Source organism: Rhyacophila brunnea, unplaced genomic scaffold (assembly GCF_057557595.1).
Source record: "Rhyacophila brunnea isolate RB1 unplaced genomic scaffold, BYU_Rbru_1.0 scaffold_13, whole genome shotgun sequence".
NCBI classification, from domain to species: Eukaryota; Metazoa; Arthropoda; class Insecta; order Trichoptera; family Rhyacophilidae; genus Rhyacophila; species Rhyacophila brunnea.
The window spans coordinates 14,812,891-14,832,230 of record NW_028232785.1 but is presented as its reverse complement, the minus strand read 5'-3'; the positions used below and the strand labels follow the sequence as shown (position 1 = coordinate 14,832,230).

The following is a 19,340-nucleotide window of genomic DNA, read 5'->3' as shown; positions in this document are numbered from 1 at the left end:
AGTAACTGAATGTCATTTATGCTTAAGACAGATTCTGGTAAAAACCAATTCCGCAAACGACGCCACACATAAATTAAAATTAAATAAAAATAAATTGGCTGTTTTTAATGTCAATTTATAAAATTATAATAAGCTACATTGGATCAGGGGCTTTATTTAGTATATTTATAGGTCGGCATCCTTTACGGCATTTGCTTAAAAAGCTATACACCAATAATAAATACGGCATTTGCAGCTCTCTGTTTTGTCTATGGCTTAACATGTATTAACGCTGTTCGATTCTGCTGTCATAATTATTTCTAAAATGGATATTAAGATCGAACCAGAAGAAATCGAATGTGATATTAAAGTAAAACCGTCCAGTCCGGTTTGGTTTGATGTTCCTATAAAGCGTTCAAACAGCCCAGACGTCCATTGCTACATAAAACAAGAGAATATCGACGATGCGGGCTACAATGTTGACGTAAGTCGCTCGTTTTCTCATCCAATTCCAATGTGAATATCATGTGTTTAAACGTTGTCAGCACTGTGATAATTGTATAAATATAAATCCCCCATTAAATATGGTGTATATATTATATTTGCACAATTAAATTGATAGTTTTCACAAATTGCCGACAACATTCGAAAAGATGAAATTCACATCGAAAATGGATGGTTTCACAAATGATCGAAAACTGTCATATTATGGTAGATTTTAACTATAAAAAGAAATTACTCTCACTTGTCAACAGACTATTGCAATTCTCAAAAATGAATAGGTGTATCGACGGAAGTATATTTTGCTCTTCTTTGCGGTTAAATTAATTAAAAGAATATTTTAAAATGTGTATTTATACTTATAGGTAGGTACATACATATTGTATACAGATATAATAGTCTATGAACAAATTCATTAAAAAAGAAATGTTCAATTTTATGAAAGTTATAATTATTATTATATAAGATAGAGCATAAATGGTATTTTGAATGTCTAAAAAAAGATATTATCTATCCATATTTTCTTATAATATTTTATTTTACAACGTTTTTTTTTAGCTCGTATTCTTATTTGTCCGGTACAAATCTTGCAATCGATTTTTAATTAACTTTACGACTAGTTAGACATTTGAAACTTTTAGAATATATCAGAACACGATGCCAATACATTTTTTTAATATTTTTAGCCATATTTAAGTAGAATTGAATTCATTTTGAGTTAATTCTGTTTTGTATGAATAATTATTTCGACATCATTATTGGTTGCTAGAAATCTGGGGTCCTAGCAACTAAATTATCAATATATACTTACATGCTTTACTATGGAAATCAATATGACATGTCAAGTACAATTTTTTTTTGTTGATATTTTAAGATAGTCAAGTCAAGTTTATATGGTTCAACAGAAAATTTAAAAACGTTTATATAAGAAGTCACTTTTATCTTGTAATTATTTATTCATATGGGGCTATAAAACAACAATATCTACAATATTTATCATACTTTATTTTTTGACAGATCTGAAACATGACATGATCATAGACTAAAGGTTATTTTGTTTGTTGAAATTTTAATATCGTTTCGCTTTGTGAATTTTCTCCTTTTTCTATGTGACTGTTAGTTGTCAAAACTAAGTTTACTTATTATACTTTATTAAAAAATGTGATACGTTACTTTTGTTTGGTACTATTCAGTTTACGTGAAAACTATTCTCTAAATGTTTTAATATTTTTTGTTGGTGTGAATTTTGACTAACGCGATGTGCGATTACTTCCCCAAATAGCGCGAGGCAGTCATAATTGTGACGTTAAAAAACAAACGTGGCCATCTCCAGTCAATGACTTTTTTGAGATTTTTGGTTGGTATGATTGCTTGTGTTGTTTTATATAATATTATTTAGTTAAGACATGGCTATCTCCTCAATTTCTGCTTCAAAAATTCAAATAAAAGATGTGATTTTTTTCAAACTTAGTCATATCCATTGATTTTTTATATCAAACGTGGTCACATTCGTCTTGGCCAATAACGACGTAGCACTTTTTCAAAATGGCCAATCATGTCGTGGCATTTTATCAAGATGACTCCCATCAGCAAAAAGTTTTCTCTGTGTATACGATGTGCTCTTCAAGTTTTTAAGCGAAATAATTGTCAAAGAATGGAAAATAATCCAAATAAAGTTTGAAATAGTGTCTCCAGATAATGCACGAAAGTTAACCAGATCAAATTATACCATTAAACGTTCAAAGAAGACTGAAAAACGGTAAGTAAATTTTGATTTTCAAACGTTTTACGACAGTTAGCATTTTAGAACCTCAGGGCTGTGCCTTGGCTGTTCATATTTTATGTTCAGTTTTAAAGCTGCATAATATCGTGTAAACTGGTTCAGTCATCTTTATTTTTTTTATATATTTTTATTCAAAAATATTGTTATGTTTGTTTAGTTACCTTTAATTCTAATATCATAAAACTCAAAATAAATTCATAAACCCAATTATAATTTTCAAATTATGAAGTGTTAGTTGTAAATATGAAATAAGTTATACATTTATAATGTTGTTTTTTTCGGGTGCCGGTCGAAATCCCGAAGGGCCGAAATCCCGAATGCCGAAATCCCGAAAGCCGAAATCCCGAATGGCCGGAAGCCCAAAGGCCGAAATCCCCAAAAATAAAAAAATATAAACAGTAATAGTTTTCAACCAGCGGCACCCCAATAGGCGGCGCTTTTTCTAGAGTGTGTAATTTAACAAGATAATTGGAATAGTTATATAAAAAAACTATTATTGATTATGGAATGATGCAACAAAATAATTTTCAACCAGCGGTACCCCAATAGGCGGCGCATTTTCTTGAGTAAGTAATTTAACAAGATAATTAAAATAGTTATTTAAAAACTATTATTTATTTTGGAATGAAGCAACAAAATAATTTTCAACCAGCGGCACCCCAATACGCGGCGCTTTTCCTCGATTGCATAATTTAACAAGATAATTAAAATGGTTATATAAAAAATTTATTAATTATGGAATGAAGCCAGAAAATAATTTTCAACCAGCGGCACCCCAAAAGGCGGCGCTTTTTCTCGATTGTATAATTTAACTAGATAATTAAAATAGTTATATAAAAACTATTATTAATTATGGAATGAAAATTATTTTCTTGCTTCATTCCATAATTAATAATAGTTTTTATATAACTATTTTAATTATCTTGTTAAATTACACACTCTAGAAAAAGAGCCGCCTATTGGGGTACCGCTGGTTGAAAATTATTTTTTTGCTTCATTCCATAATTAATAATAGTTTTTATATAACTATTTTAATTATCTTGTTAAATTACACACTCTAGAAAAAGCGCCGCTTATTGGAGTACTACTGGTTAAAAAATATTTTTTGCTTCATTCTATAATTAACAATAGTTTTTAATACTACTATTTTCATTATCTAGTTAAATTATACAATCGAGAAAAAGCGCCGCCTTTTGTGGTGCCACTGATTGAAAATTATTTTGTTGCTTGATTCCATAAATATTAATAGTTTTTATTATAACTATTTTAAATATCTTGTTAAATTACACACTCTAGATAAAGCGCCGCCTATTAGGGTACCGCTGGTTGAAAATTATTTTTTTGCTTCATTCTATAATTAATAATAGTTTTTAATACTACTATTTTAATTATCTAGTTAAATTATACAATCGAGAAAAAGCGCCTCCTTTTGGGGTGCCGCTGGTTGAAAATTATTTTGTTGCTTCATTCCATAATTAATAATAGTTTTTAATACTACTATTTTAATTATCTAGATTAATTATACAATCGAGAAAAAGCGCCGCCTTTTGGGGAACCGCTGGTTGAAAATTAATACTGTTTATATATTTTTATTTTTCGGGATTTCGGCCTTCTGGATTCCGGCCATTTGGGATTTCGGCCATTCGGGATTTTGACATTCGGGATTTCGTCCGGCACCCATTTTAACACAACCCTGTTTGTAAGAATACAAAACAAACCGATCGAATACAAAACAAAACTGTCTATCTCCAATAGTATTTATGTCAAATCCAGATGATACAAAACAAACATAGCCATCTCCAACATAAAATCGTAAATATCTTGTTTATTAAGGATCCGCGATTATTGAGCATTGTTTAAATCGTATTCTTTAAATAAAATATAATCATAAATTAGGAAATTATTAACTCACGGGTTCAAATTAACCACAAAAACAAAAAAGTTGATTTACTCAGTTTCACATGTGATGGAGATGACCACGTTTGTTTTTTAGCGTCACAATTTATTTTGAAATGGCTATAAGCGTCACGTTCGCTTGCACTTGTCGCGCGAGAGATATCACGTCACGAGTGCATGTGAACGGCTCAGTTAGGTCACTTGTATTGGAAAACGCGCGGCTTGTTACGCGCGAGTCAAATCGCGCCATCTGGACCTGGTCTAACTGGGCGTCTTACGTGGGCGAAGTCGGCGAAGCGTTAAGCGGCGCGCGCTACTCAAACGTATAACCGTGTGTGAAAATTTTCGTCGACAAAGTCTTTTTTGGTTATACGTTTGAGTTGCGCGCCGCCGAACGCGCCTACCTAAGACGAGCCATAACGCAGTGGCGCGTTTAGTGACGTAAGGCTCGACGCACTGACTGATATTGAGACTCTCTATGCTAAAACAGTACCATTCAAACATTTATTTTTATATTTTATATAATTAAGTACACACATATGGTGTTATTGCATTTAAATAAATTAATTCCCGTAAGCAAACACTTTTTTTATAAATCAGAATACATACCTACACCAGCATTCTTACCAATTTAGTATTTTTCAAATAGCTTACATGAAACTATATTAGTTATTTTTTGTGTAATTTAATAACTTTATGACTGGGTTGAATTATTTGAAGGCACCCTTTTAATTTTTCTGGCGAATCAGTTGCGTCAAAGAAAACCGACGCTGCCCTAACCCTACGCATACACCCTAGTTTGATATTAAAAATAATATCTCTTTTACAGAATACTATGATAAACACCTTTGAAGTGAAAGAAGAAATTATTTACCAGCCTGACAACTTTCAAGGAAACTTGGTCGAATCTGCAAATCATCCATTTACGCAAGACAATCCAGTAGCTGGATGTTCTTATTCTGCAGACAAGGATGTTGATAAGGTATTTATCATGCCATTATTTTCCACGTCACTTCACAAATTATGGTTGAAGATCAGCACACCTTTATGGTAAACAGCATTCACCTTTCTACTCTTTTTTGTCAATATCAGAACATTTGATACTTTTTCCTTAGTCACAATCAATGAGGTTTGATTTTTCACTGCGGTCATGGAGGCTTTCTTACAAATGAAAATCGTAGATTGACCTCATTCGCCGACATCTTTAGATTAATAAAGTCTTAGCATAAATTTTTGCACAAGCAACGAGTGGTCCACTGCCATACTATTTATTGATAGCGTACTAGCAAACAGAGTTTGGTATTCTATAATGACAAGAGTATAAATAAGTTATTAGCAAAAAGATTGGACTCTTCCAATCTCTTTGGTTATTAGTTATTGTCGTTTAGAATCGACTGTCACATTGACAAACGTCCTAGTGAATTATGATATCGACGGTCCCTACGTAAACTCGGACATCTACCAAAAAAGCATTTCTTACTTTTTTATGCCAAAACACTTAAAATAACTTCGATCGTCACTTCCAATTATTTATTTAATTTTATTTTATTCAATTTCAATTTTTTTTTTTTTTAACATATTGTGGACATTGCAAATTATAAGTTTAAGACGTTCACAACATGACATTTAGATACAAAGATATATAAATATAACAGTATAAGGTACATAAAAAAGACATAGATCAGTAGATAAATTAGATAGGTACAATGAAGTACGCCGGATGAGTTAAACAGACCCTATTTTAAGAATTTATAAAACAACGTCCACCTATACCCATCCTCACGTAGGTGGAATATATCAAAACCCGAAGCAATTTCGTTGAACATAGTTATCGCCCTCCCAATTGCCATTACCAGTGGCAGGTTGGTTCTGCACCTTGGGAAAATAAACAACTGAGAGTTCTCATTTATACCTCGTATAAGTCGAAAACATCAATAACACATAACCACTAAATCAAATGAACTCCAAGGTCTCCAAGATACGTTAAAAAATCTAAAAGAAATCTGAAACTAAGAATACTCCGACAAGTGAACACGACAGACGCGTCAGTATGAGCGCTCTATCGACAATGACATAGACAGTCATCCATAGACAACGGGAGGGGCGAAAAGTAGGACCAGTCGTATAATGTATCGGCTTCCTTCTTCAATGGGCAATGCCTCATTCAATCTGGCTGATAGTCACTCTATAGTAATCAGTCGTTACCTCATTGACTGCATATCGCTTAATACCACTACGCCTACCAATGAATGGCTTGGAATGCATTTTAACTGATAAGACATAAAGTAGGGGGAAAGGATTGTACCTTGAGACATTTTTTTTAATTTTTAGATAGGCATCTTTTGTTCGAGTAATAAAAACCTTTTAACACTGCATAGGTATTAACTGTGGGTAGCTTTTAGCTAAAAATCATGTTTGCTATCAAGAATGCGTACATCAGTACCTTGGGACAATAATGTTTCTACCTTGGGACCATGCCTCCCACAAAGGGAGGGCTGATAGGGCTCTAGCCTGGAGGCCCGGGCTCAGGAAGGGCCCGGCGTGGCGAATCGACCAGATAAGTGATTTAAACACACATCACAAATTCTCTCGAATAGTAAAAAAGTCGCATGCGGTGCTATTTATCTTCAATATTATTATTATTTAAAATTATGTGGTTGTACGATACAATTTTTAATTGTGTATCGATACTCGACAGCTCCATAATTCAAATATACAAAAAATACAAAATATACACATTAATTTTACCGCGTACACCATTTGGAAAACGCTACTGTAGAGCGTCACACTGCCTTTATCTTTAGCGATAGGTAGGGCCCCGTCAAAGATCCTAGTCTGGGGGACTTCAGGATATCGGGGCCATGCTTGAGACAGTAGTATATGTGAATATTGTAGTTTTTATGGTGTGAAAATGAACCAGAACTTGAGTAATAAATGCTTTTAATTAGGTAAATAATAATATGTTACATTTTCTAGTGCATCTAGTTTATTTTAAAATAAGGCCATGTATATAGTACTCTATTTGTCAGTAGCGAAGAATGGAGGTAGGCTGTTAAGATCTGACATTAATAGTGTACACTAAATTTTGTCCGTCAAACGTATTTGTTTTTGTTTAAATAAGACTAAGTAGTACAATGATTTGATAGTGTTATTTTTTTTAATTCAATTTAACCCTGACTAATCCAAACCATAATAGATAATAGTAAAAAAATATTCGTTTATATATAAAATATCTGAAATTATGCCATTGAATCATACATAACTTTAGAAGTTTTGTAGATATAAGAATATTTTTTATCGATTACGGTTTGGTTTAAGCAAGGCTTAATGAATTTTAAAATAAAACTACCCATCACCTTCTGTAATAATATGTATTCTCAATTCAACGAAAACAAATAAGTTTGACTGAATAAGGGTGTAACATTTTTGTCGGATCGCCCATTTCATATTTTACTATTATGGTTTGGTTTAGGTAGGGTACAATTAATTTAATCCTTAAAAACTAACCAACATCTGGTAACTGTATTCTAAATTCAATGAAAACAAACAAATATGACTGACAAAGTTTAGTGCATCTCCACCCCTCGACACCACCATTTGTACTGTTTTTATTTTTGTAACATAAAATAAATTTGTTTTTATTATTTTTTTAGCGGTGTTTCCCAGTACTTCACAAATCGGCTTTCAAGAATTCCTATAATATATCTGATGATGCAGATGATTTCACCAAACACCCGAAATCTACACGCGGTGTTATCAAGGATGAAGTATTGCAAGACTCCATGATAACGATTGACAACCAAAACGTCAAGCAGGAAATTTTATCTCTAGACAGTCCAAATATTATACAAAGCAATCAAACCGTTCACGATAAGGAGGTCGCTGAGAGCAAATCTAAACCAAAAGTAAACAAGACATTACCTGAAAAATCTAGTGTAAACGTATTTAAATGTGACGTTTGTCCACATCAATGTTCCAGGATTGGTAATATGAAAATTCACAAAATGACACATACAGGTGAAAAACCATATAAATGCAATATTTGCTCTTATAGATGTTCGCGGAGTGATAGCTTAAAAATACATCAAAGGTCACATACCGGTGAGAAGTCCTTCAAGTGCAATGACTGCTCTTACAGTTGTACGAAAAAACCTACTCTTGAATTACACATGTTTGTACACACTGGTAAAAAACCATTTAAATGTGATATCTGCTATTTTAAATGCATCAAGATGAAAAATCTAATATCACATAAAATTAAACACAATGTTGAGAAAATATTTAAATGCAGTCTTTGCTCGTTTCAAACTTCAGATACTGATGATTTTAAATTACATAAAATAACACATACCGTTGAAAAACTATATAAATGCGATGATTGTCCGTTTCAAACGGCGTATAAAAATAGTCTTAAATCACATAAAATGGCACATCGTAATGAAAAACTATTTAAATGTAATGTGTGCTCTTATGAAACTTCGCGGAATGCTAGTTTGAAAATACACATGCGGACACATACGGGTGAAAAGTTCTTTAAATGCAATTCATGCTCTTACAGTTGCACGAAAAATACCACTCTCAAATTACACAAATTGACACATACTGGTGAAAAACCATTAAAATGTGATCTATGCCCTTACAGATGCACGAAGATCTCAAATCTCACTTTACATAAAATAAAGCACAGCGGCGAAACTCCATACAAATGCGATTTGTGCCCTTATGAAACGTGGCAGAATGAAAATATGAAAAAGCATTCAATTACACATACTGGCGAAAAACCGTACGAGTGCGATTTATGTGATTATAAATTCTCGTCTCGATATCGTCTCAAATTACATAAAATGTCGCACGCTGATGGAAAACCGCTGAAATGTGATAAATGCTCTTATACGTGCGTTCAAGTATCACATCTTAAATTTCATCTAATGAAACACACTGGAGAAAAACCATATCAATGCGATGTGTGCTCGTTTTCGTGTATTACATCTAGTAAATTAAAAAGACATCAAATCATACACACTGGTGAAAAATCGTATGCTTGCGATGTATGCTCTTATAAATGCTCGCAGAATTATCGTCTCAAAGCACATAAAATGACGCACACCGATGAACGACCGTTTAAATGCGACGCTTGCCTTTTTCAATGTATTAAAGCTGAAAACTTAAAAAGACATAAACTGACACATTCACGGTAATATGTATTTAAACATATTACTAAAATTTGATATATACGCACGCAATGAGTATGTACGAGTACATAATTTCGCAGCCGCTAATGGAGACGCTCTTAATCGTAGAGATCACATTCTGATTAAGCTCATTTCCTCCTTAAAGCCATTCTACACGCGACAATACACATTTTCTGTCATAATATTTTTTTATAGCGATGAACACGACTATTGTTATCTCATACGGTGCGTAATGCATACTGCCAATGCGGCAGGAGGATAACCGTTTTATCGCTAGCGGTAATGACGCATCGGAAAGCGTTACGACCCCTGTCCACTTTCTAAACGCTTCCGATACTGGTAAAATATTCTTATAAATAAGCTATGTGGATCGCGTGATGATTTTTTTTCGATCGATCCATAAACCCAAACGTGTTGAATTCTGAAAATGTACAGTGTTCATTACATTCGTTTTGTTTTTGTAGGGGAACCATTAACTATTTCTATTTTTATCCTTAACCAGCTTACGTGTTTGTCGTATCTTAATTAATAGATAATTAAATTTAAGTCCAGTTTTAGAATTTCACTAAAATATATACATAATAATAATACGTAGTAAGTTATATTATATAGATGGCTGAGTGTCGAGGTCCCGGGTCTGGCAAATGCTATTTTTTAATATGGACCTAGTAGGTTGAGCAAGTGGTTAACATCAAATCCTCTTAAAAAACTGTTAGTACAAACTCCACTCTATTTATATATTTACTGACCATGTCCGATCCTAATAAGATCATAAGAGTGAGGGTTTGTACTAACAGATGTTGTTTTTACGAGAACTGGATGTTAGCTACCTATTAAGTCCATCATACTCTGACTCAAAAGCAAATTGAAAAACAATATGTGTATATGCTCGAGCCAGGATTCAAACCAGGGACCCACAATATTTATATAATATATTCATTAAAATAAAACGTCAATGCAATACTTAGCTAAGTGAAGTTTCTGAGGTGTTTCCGACTTATTATGTTCAATATAATGGTCTTTGATTATTTTCTTTTTATTCAAAAGATTTGTGAATGCAACATTCTTTATTGAACATATTATATAATTTTGATATAATATACCTGTAGAAAAAATCTTGAAAAAATAATACACCAGGAGAGACATGAACCCGTATCCAACGGATTCCAGCCAAAGTGCTTTACCGATATTTTATGATTCGATGAGCAGTTGTATTACAATGCATGTAGGTATCTGCTATGTGATTATCGTACAAGTAAAATCAGTTGCCGTTCAATTCGGTTGATTGCGATCATCGCATTGCAATATTTCACCCAAAATGCATAGTAACATGCACAAATACATAGAGTCGAATGCGATGATTGCATGCACAGTTAAAATCACTGCTGATTGATCGCATTGGTTCAAAATTTATAATCGCATGAAAAAATTTAAATATCATGCGAACATTGCATAAAAAATCAATGCCATTTAAATGTATGCGTTTAATTCGGATGTCATGATCACATAAGTAAAATCAGCACCATTGCAGTATAATATTTAGAGTAAAATTCAATTTTAGTTACTTATAAAATATACCTAGTAAATTAAGTTAGAAATAATATTACTTTCATTTAAATAAGAGTAATTTTTTTTCATGTAAGATTTATCTGTAATTCATAATATGTCTTTTCTCTAATCCTAATTTTGTATGTTATGTTTAATAATAAAAATTATGGTAAAATAGTAAAATAACACTTAGGTCAACCGAACCTAATAATATTAACTTTTATTTTATAATTAAGTGAGAAGAGACACAGCATCAGCCAACTAAGCTCACAGAAAAATGGTATGTGGGAGTCCATTTAAAAAAAATATCTGTAATAATTTCTTTCCCCTTAACCATACACTCCAAACTGTATGTCTAGCGATGAACATCCGGCCTACAGCTATGACTACGAGTCTTCACCCGAGAGTTAGTTCACATCTACGGATGGTTAGTGACGGTCATGGTTATTCGTATCCGGAAATTTGTATATATGCAGTTGATCGTAACACAGTTAATCGTGAGATGTTGTATCGGAAATAGATGACAGTATAATATTGAAATCAAATCCTTACCTAAATAAACCACTAAAAATATCTAATAAAAATCACCGGAATACAAGAGAGAGGCAGAAGAAAATAGGTAGGTAAGCGATTTAGAAATACAATTATTACGTATGTACTGTATGCTGTATCAAAGTTCACTATGTATCGCCTGCTTTATCTGAAATAAACGTTGTCATAATTTGACAAACCGAGCTTATTCTTGTGAAGCATCCAATCCTACCCTCAACCCACCATCATCCGCCAAAATATACCCAGTTCAGGCCTCCATAGTACCAGGTCTAGAAATTTGTCCATAAGCCATCCGTATCACATTTTACCATGAGGTGTCGTATCAGAAATGGCTGACATTATAGCATTGAGATAAAATTCACGTCTAAATAAAATAGATAAAAACCATCAAAATAAGAGACAAGAAATAATGTAATTTAAAAAATTCAGTAAACATCAGTAGGTATCAGATTAAAAAATATAAACATATATTATTGATATTTCAATTTAATTTTTCGATTTATTTATTTTTAACACATTGTGGACATTACAAATTATAAGTTTAAGACGCTCAGAACATTTAGAAACAAAGAAATATAAAACAGTATTGCATGAAAAAAAGAGATAGACAGCAAGTTATTAAACAGTAGAAATATAACATACAAAAAATATTAATTAGTTACAAGGAAGTACACCGGATGAGTTAAGCAGACCCTATTTTAAGAATTTATAAAACAACGTCCACCTATACCCATCCTCACGTAGGTGGAATATATCAACACCCGAAGCAATTTCGTTGAACATAGTTATCGCCCTCCCAATTGACATTACCAGTGGCAGGTTGGTTCTGCACCTTGGGAGAATTAACAACTGATGTTCTCTATTTCTAAGATAGTTATCAGGGACACACAGGTCAACACTACCCAGAGTGGCAGAGTTCTCATTTATATTTATACCTTGTATAAGTCGAAAATATACGTAGCTAAATAAAGATTTCTTCTAAATTGCAGACTGCAGTATGTAAGCATGCCTAAGAGAAAGCCAGTTGGATAAAGCCACGGATAGTATCCATACAACCTCAAGTAAAGGAGTCTCAAGAATTTCTTCTAAACCCTTCCACCACAAGGCCATACTTCAACTGATGCGTCGCCCAAAGAATAGAACCACTCTCAAGTCTGCTTCGAACTAAAGAATTAAATAAAAGTTTTAATACCGTAACATCCGAAAAGACCCGGGAAGTACGCATGACGAAGCCCAACATTTTAAGCGCCTTGTTAGAAATGGTAACTATATGGCTAATAAATGTCAGTTTACTCTCAAACGTAATGCCAAGATCCCTTACAGATGATATTCGTGACAGAACTCTGCCATGCATCGAGTATTTGAAAAACAACACTTTTGAGGCTCTGGTAAACGACAAAAGATTGCATTTATCAATATTGAATTTTAGTTTGTTACGCCTGCCACAATCTAATATAATATTATCTATATCAAGTTGGACCTGACCACAATCGTCCAAGGTGATAACTTCCAAAAAGAGTTTCAAGTCATCAGCGAACAACAAAAACATAACATTTTTTATTACCGCTATGCTATGTCATTTATAAAAATCGTGAACAGCAACGGCCCTAAGTTTGAGCCTTGAGGGACACGAAATAAATGTGTAAAAGGTCTATGTCTATCTATTTCTTAATCGTCGACAATTGATCCGAGTTCTTCGAAAATAGCAGCGTCAGTCGTTTGACTGCTCTGAACGAGACGTTTGACAATCGCAATCAGGAGTTTGCATTGAAACCGGAGAGGTCATGTCATTAAAAGATGATCTAGGCATCAGCATTCTCATATCTGCGTCATATAAAAGCTTACTGATTTTAAATTCTACTTGCGCACGCGTATAATTATCGTAGGTGCCTAATTTATTTGCTATATGCTCTCCAAAACTAGAAAAATCACTCTTCCGTTTAGTATGGGTTTCATTTATTATATTTTGTTCTGCATTTTTAAACTTCGCATGTGTATTGGTCTTAGATTTCTTTTTAGACTTAATTTGTGATGGTTTGTGTGTCGTGCCACGTGTGATCAGAGAGTTGGGTGTCACTACAGAATCCACGATTTCATCTTTTTCAACACTCTCAGTTGCCTGAAAAAAATATAAATAAAGTAGATATTATAAGGGATGCAGTCATCTTCCTTCCTCTATTTATAATTATTGATAAGTGGTGGCAGAGCAGTTTGACGTTCACCAATTTTCACAACCTGTCTAACAGCATCATACAATGACAACAACGCGTTTCGTTTCGATACACTTAAAGAATGAGATTTGTGAGACAGTCATCACTTGTGCGTGTAAACAGTTAGGTCCCTATTATTGTCAGAGTTAAATTTACCAGTGGCAAAGGGTAGAGGTAGGCTGTTAAGATTCGACGTAAATGATGCATATTAAACTTTGTCAGTAAAATGGATTTATTTTCATTGAGCTAAGACTAGTGTATAAATAATGTTTGTTAGTTTTTAAAATTCAATTAAACTGTCTAATCCAGGGGGGGGGCAAAATTTTTGGATGGAGGGCCAAATTCAAGAATTCAAAATGAGCGGCGGGCCGCATGTAAAATACAATTTTTAGATAGGTATACCTACACTATTTATTAACACGAAAAATAAACATTTTTTAAATTCAGGCGTTAATTTTGTAGTTGATATTCTCAAAATTGCTTGTAAATGGGCATTGGAGACATTTGATCGTAAAGAATTTTTATGGAGGTTCATGAAAAAAAATGTAGGTTGATCCAAAAATAACGAACATTTTTCTTGCATAATCTTTAAGTTGGTCGAATTTGTCTGAATTAAGGGCATTGTAAAGTTTGGAGATTTCTTCACGACGATGCAATTTTCTTAAATCAGTGTCACACTGCAGATCAAAAATCTCAAGTTGTAGCTCTGTCGGTACACTATCAATATATATTGAAAATGGATCGCGTACTATTGCTGAACTTGTCTCAATTTTTCGGAAGTCACCAAATCATTGTGAAAAATCGTCATTCAGAACTTTAATAATTTTACCATATTCTTCAAATCTATATTCTGATATATTCACCAACTTCAAAGTTGGAAAGTGGTCCACGTCGTTATTCGATATTTGTCGAAGGAATAACTTGAGTTTTAATTGAAATCCATTCAAACTTTTTACCATATCATGGGCATATATTTTTTTTCCTTAAAACGCGGAGTTAAAAGTATTTAAATGTGTCACGATCTTCAACGTAGAAAATAGTTGTTACATAGTGTGAGACGAGGCGCAAGGAAGACGTACTGAGATAATACATTTACGAAACAACAAATTCTTCAAATTTTAATCTATTGTCAATATTTTTTAAAAAAATTATAAAAAAGTTATTCGTAATCAGAAGTACATTGATGGCGGGCCACAAAAAAATACCCGGCGGGCCACATGCGGCCCGCGGGCCGCAGTTTGCCCCCCCTGGTCTAATCCATGCCATAATAGATAATTAGATAATAGTCAAAAAATACTTATCTATAAAACATCTAAGAATATTCAATTAAATTTAACATGAGTTTGGATATATTATAGATAGAATATTATTTTTATCTATTATAGTTTGGTTTAGGAAGGGCTTAACGAATTTTTAAAAAATGAACCAACAATATGTGTAAGTACTTAATATGTTTTCTTAATCTAACGAAAACAAATAAGTATGAATGAAAAAGTGTGCACAATTTTATTATATCGCCCAAAATATACCAAAACTATTATGGTTTGTATTAGGCAAGGTTTAATTGATTTTTAAAAACTAACCAACACCGTCTGTAAATTATAGTCTTAGTTCAATGAAAACAAATAAGTATGACTAACAAAGTTTAATGTGTACTATTTATGGCGGATATTACACCCTGCCTCCACACTTCGCTACTGATGTTTATGGCGGCACTATGGATGCTAGTATTGACCTGGAATGACGCAAAAATACTAGCGAGTGACAGGGATTATCGAAGGCACTGTGTGGTGTCTATATGCGGACATGGTTGAAGAGGAGAATAATTATAAATGGTAACATTATTCTCGCTGTGATTTTGAAAAATATTATAACAGTCAAAAGGTTAAGGCTATACTTCAACTGAGGCCTGGTCTAAAAGGATCGTGACTAGGCGATGCGCGGATTGTGGAAATGACGCGACCCGAACGAAATATAATTTGTCATAAAATTCAATATGCGTCCTTTTAATGGAATGTTTATCATTATATTCGTAATAATAATAGTATATTCATTGACATGTTTTCTTTTTCAAGTACATGCGGAACGTTTTGTAGTCATCTGTACACGATTTAAGAATATATTCCTCCGACGCCATCACAAAACAAATTGACGTGCTCACACCTCGTCTATCAGTCTTCGATTGGCGACGACTGCAAAATTTCGTTACACCTACTATTGAAAATTATTTGCCGTTTTACTTATTATGGTCTTAATGAATCAGTTATACTTACGATTATATTTGTCGGATTGTCACTGTCCAGTCCGGTATCTGGTATGTCCCGTGACAATACAAATGACATAGCCTCATACGCAAACCAGATGACTTGTTTGCTACCTCCGGCTCCAGATCTCTTTTTCCTCTGTTCATTTTTGGCGTAAGTCCGCAGGCATTTGAATTTTTTATACACCTCTTCGCTGGTCGAATCAAATTTGTTTGCGATAGCGGCCCAACTTTCCTTTTTACCAAACCGATCTCTATAATTTTGATCGTCCACATCCCATAATTCAGGACGTACATGTATTTCATTGATGAGTTCTACAACTTTGTCGTTTGTCCATTTATTAATTGTCGACGCTATAAAACAAACAATCATAAAATATAATTAACACACAAACGTAATAAGCGACTTGGAGGATAGTAAAAAAAATATTTATATCTAAAAGGTGGGGTGTATACCTACGAAGAACTTGGACTATAAATAAAAGGAGCCATAGAGCCGTTTCACACGAGACACCGGTGTTCGAGAGGCCGTATTTACACATAAATGAATGAGTGCGTTCAGACGGAGACACTCGCGTGTCGCGCCATAGATACACCGTCCCGTCGGCGCCTCACTTACGGCAGCTTTTTATGTCTCCAATGTTTGTATTTCTAATTTATGACGTGAAAATATGCACGTTGATTCATTCGCTACCTCAGGCGTTCATATAAATAAAACAAAGGAACTCGTGAAAAACCGTGGATGGCTTTGACACCAGAGACATAGCCGTGTCCCGTGTGAAACGGGCCTTAGAGCATCTGCACACATATACACTAAACGTAACCACAGCTCAGTCGCTAGTGGACGCGACCAGCTGCTGCGGTATAATTTTTCAAAGGGTTTCAATGAACGCTCCACACACTAGTGGAGTGTTTGGTCCACAAGCTGTGGCAGACGCCGGTGCTCGTTCCCAGCGGTTAACACTTGCACAAAGGCTGCAAGTAATTTCGAATATTTCACACATACATACGATTACAATCGTATTTAAAAAAAAAAACAGACAATGTCAAAACCAGTGTCATACTATCACTAAACCTGAGGCTGTACGTATTTTAGCGCAACGTGCTTACAGCAATGTAATTTTTGTTAATATAAATATTAGTTTAAGTGCGCTGGATTCGATGCCAAATGTTCAAAGCTCTTACTATATAATTATTCAAACAAATGTCTCTGTGTGTTTATTTTTTTAGATTATGCAAATCAATCAACAGTGGCTGGTAATTAAAGTCGTAAGAGATAATTATACTAGATACAGCCAACCTACCTTCAGCAGGCCTTCACCACTGCTACATACAAATACTTTAGTGTTTATGTTCGATTAAATATTATTGACTTACCAGTGCCACATATAGGGTCAATTCTTGTAAATCTTTCATTATATTCCTCGAGCTCCTTTTTGGCGTCCTGTTCATCAATCTGAATGTAATCAGAAGGGGTGTCCTCTACCTGTTTTGCTGATGATTGAAGACTCGCAGCGTCCGTCAATAGTGTGCTCGCGGTAATAAACTAAAAAAAAAGCAAACAGTGCATCAAAATACACACGACAACTAACAGTGAGTATAATATATCTTGCAGGTTTCCTATACAGTGGCGGCTCGACGACTTTCTAGGTGGTGGGGTTTATGAATTAATTATTAAATCTACATACCTACCAACTTTATCATATTATACATTCTGAACCAAGCTACTTATAATAATATGATTATCTCAGTCGACTTAATTGATAATAATGATTATTATAGACTTACCATCATCAGTTTTTAACAACGACATTCAGCGAGCGTTTTTACTCACCTCGGGGTCATTTAATTCGCTCCCCAGTACGCGCATACTAACGCTAATGCATTCACATTTTTTGTAAAGCGCGATTTGTATTGCGGCGACTGGATGGGACTGAGTGACCCCAGTCAGCGAAAAATAGACGCCATAGTTGGTCCGGTAGAAATAGGGAGTATTTAATTTAATTAATTATTTTAATTCCGCGCAATCATCATTATGTTATACCTAACTTAATTTACCATCATTGCTTTATTCATTTGTATACTAATAAAAAATATCTTTTTAAAATAGCGACGGGTTTAAATGGATAAAATAAATTAAATAGTTCATTTAATCATGTAATTAAGTGGGTATATTATGACAATAATAAAAATATCGGACGTGTATTTTTGACTTGATAACGATGTGGGGATGGTCCCTATGAACCCTTAAGGTGAAGCCGCCCCTGTTCCTAAATAAGCGAGTGCGTTCAGCAAGACGACGTGATTTGACCGTTACTCTATTATGAGGCTTGAGATGGACATGGAAGAAATTGTTGAAGTAGTTATTTCCTCAAGAAGCAGAGAAAGAAGAAAAAGAAATATTGGTTACTCCCCAACTGCAAGAACGTCGTAGTAAAGGGATGTTCAATGCGTTTTTCAGTGATTTGAAAAAATATGAAAATATTTTATTCACTAACCTGTGACATGTAATGATGATTCATGCCTTTCAGATCCAGTGACTGCAGTCATATAAGATAGGATAAGTATATGCTCGGAATATCAGTCCTATGCGACATTTATTTTACCACAGGAAAAACTCGGCTACAAATTGCAGTCCTCAGTTCCCAATGAATACGACAAAATATTCATCAGAATCACCACCGCCTTGCGCTACAAAGAATTTTCCAGAGTTTTTGCAAGGCGGTTTCATAGGCCTTGGCCGAATTCAAATTAGCAATACCCGATGCGGGTAGAAGAATAGTTTTCAATAAGGCATATTTCTCAGCCGGCACAATTTTCATTTGACTAGCATCAAGTAGAGTAGTTTGCGTGCCAAAGTCCTAAAAGAAACCTCGATATTAAATGCGAGGTATCCATAAAGGCATCTAGGAAATAAAAAACCTATGTTTGAATGTCAATAAGATCATTTGACGAGATTTTGAATACATTGAGGCTGTCAATCTCATGCCAAGATACGAATATAAGACTGTGCATTATGTCAGAAGAAAAATTATCAGTACAAGTAGGTTATGGGGAAGCCAGAGGCAAACACAGTTTGAAAATAGCCTATATACACAGGATTATTTGTTAGGTTGGGTTTGTTTGGGTTAGGTTAAGTTAGGTTTTCATTCTTAAATTCATGAATTTTGCCCAAAATCGGCTATGACAATAATTAGCGCAGTTCCCACCTGGCTTCCACATAACCGACTTGTACCAAATTATCAGTTACTTTGAGGTTAGTTCATTGATGGTTGCTTGTGCAGTGCGGAACGTATGATAATAAACAAGCTATCCCATTGGTTGCCTTCCACTCTAGTCGTCGTTTGAGTTACTCTTCGCGACCCTTATACTACAAGGTTCTAAGTGTTCGTCCTTGAAAAGACAAACCCAACAAT

General features: G+C 34.0%; 2 protein-coding genes across 2 annotated transcripts; one reads left to right on the top strand and one right to left on the bottom strand.

The window, feature by feature from the left end:
- Positions 1-275: 275 nt before the first annotated feature.
- Positions 276-9,885, top strand: LOC147076608 (uncharacterized). The gene is made up of 3 exons (XM_085941295.1): positions 276-463; positions 4,989-5,141; positions 7,813-9,885. Exons 1-3 carry the CDS (start codon positions 305-307, stop codon positions 9,355-9,357), a joined length of 1,857 nt encoding a protein of 618 aa, XP_085797421.1. The 5' UTR covers positions 276-304; the 3' UTR covers positions 9,358-9,885.
- Positions 9,886-11,926: 2,041 nt separating this feature from the next.
- Positions 11,927-17,794, bottom strand: LOC147076607 (uncharacterized). Its single transcript, XM_085940904.1, has 4 exons — positions 17,759-17,794; positions 17,302-17,470; positions 15,935-16,278; positions 11,927-13,570 (listed from the first exon to the last, which is right to left on the bottom strand). The coding sequence occupies exons 1-4, from the start codon at positions 17,792-17,794 to the stop codon at positions 13,163-13,165; spliced, it is 957 nt and encodes a 318-aa protein (XP_085797030.1). The 3' UTR covers positions 11,927-13,162.
- Between the last annotated feature and the right edge of the window lie 1,546 nt (positions 17,795-19,340).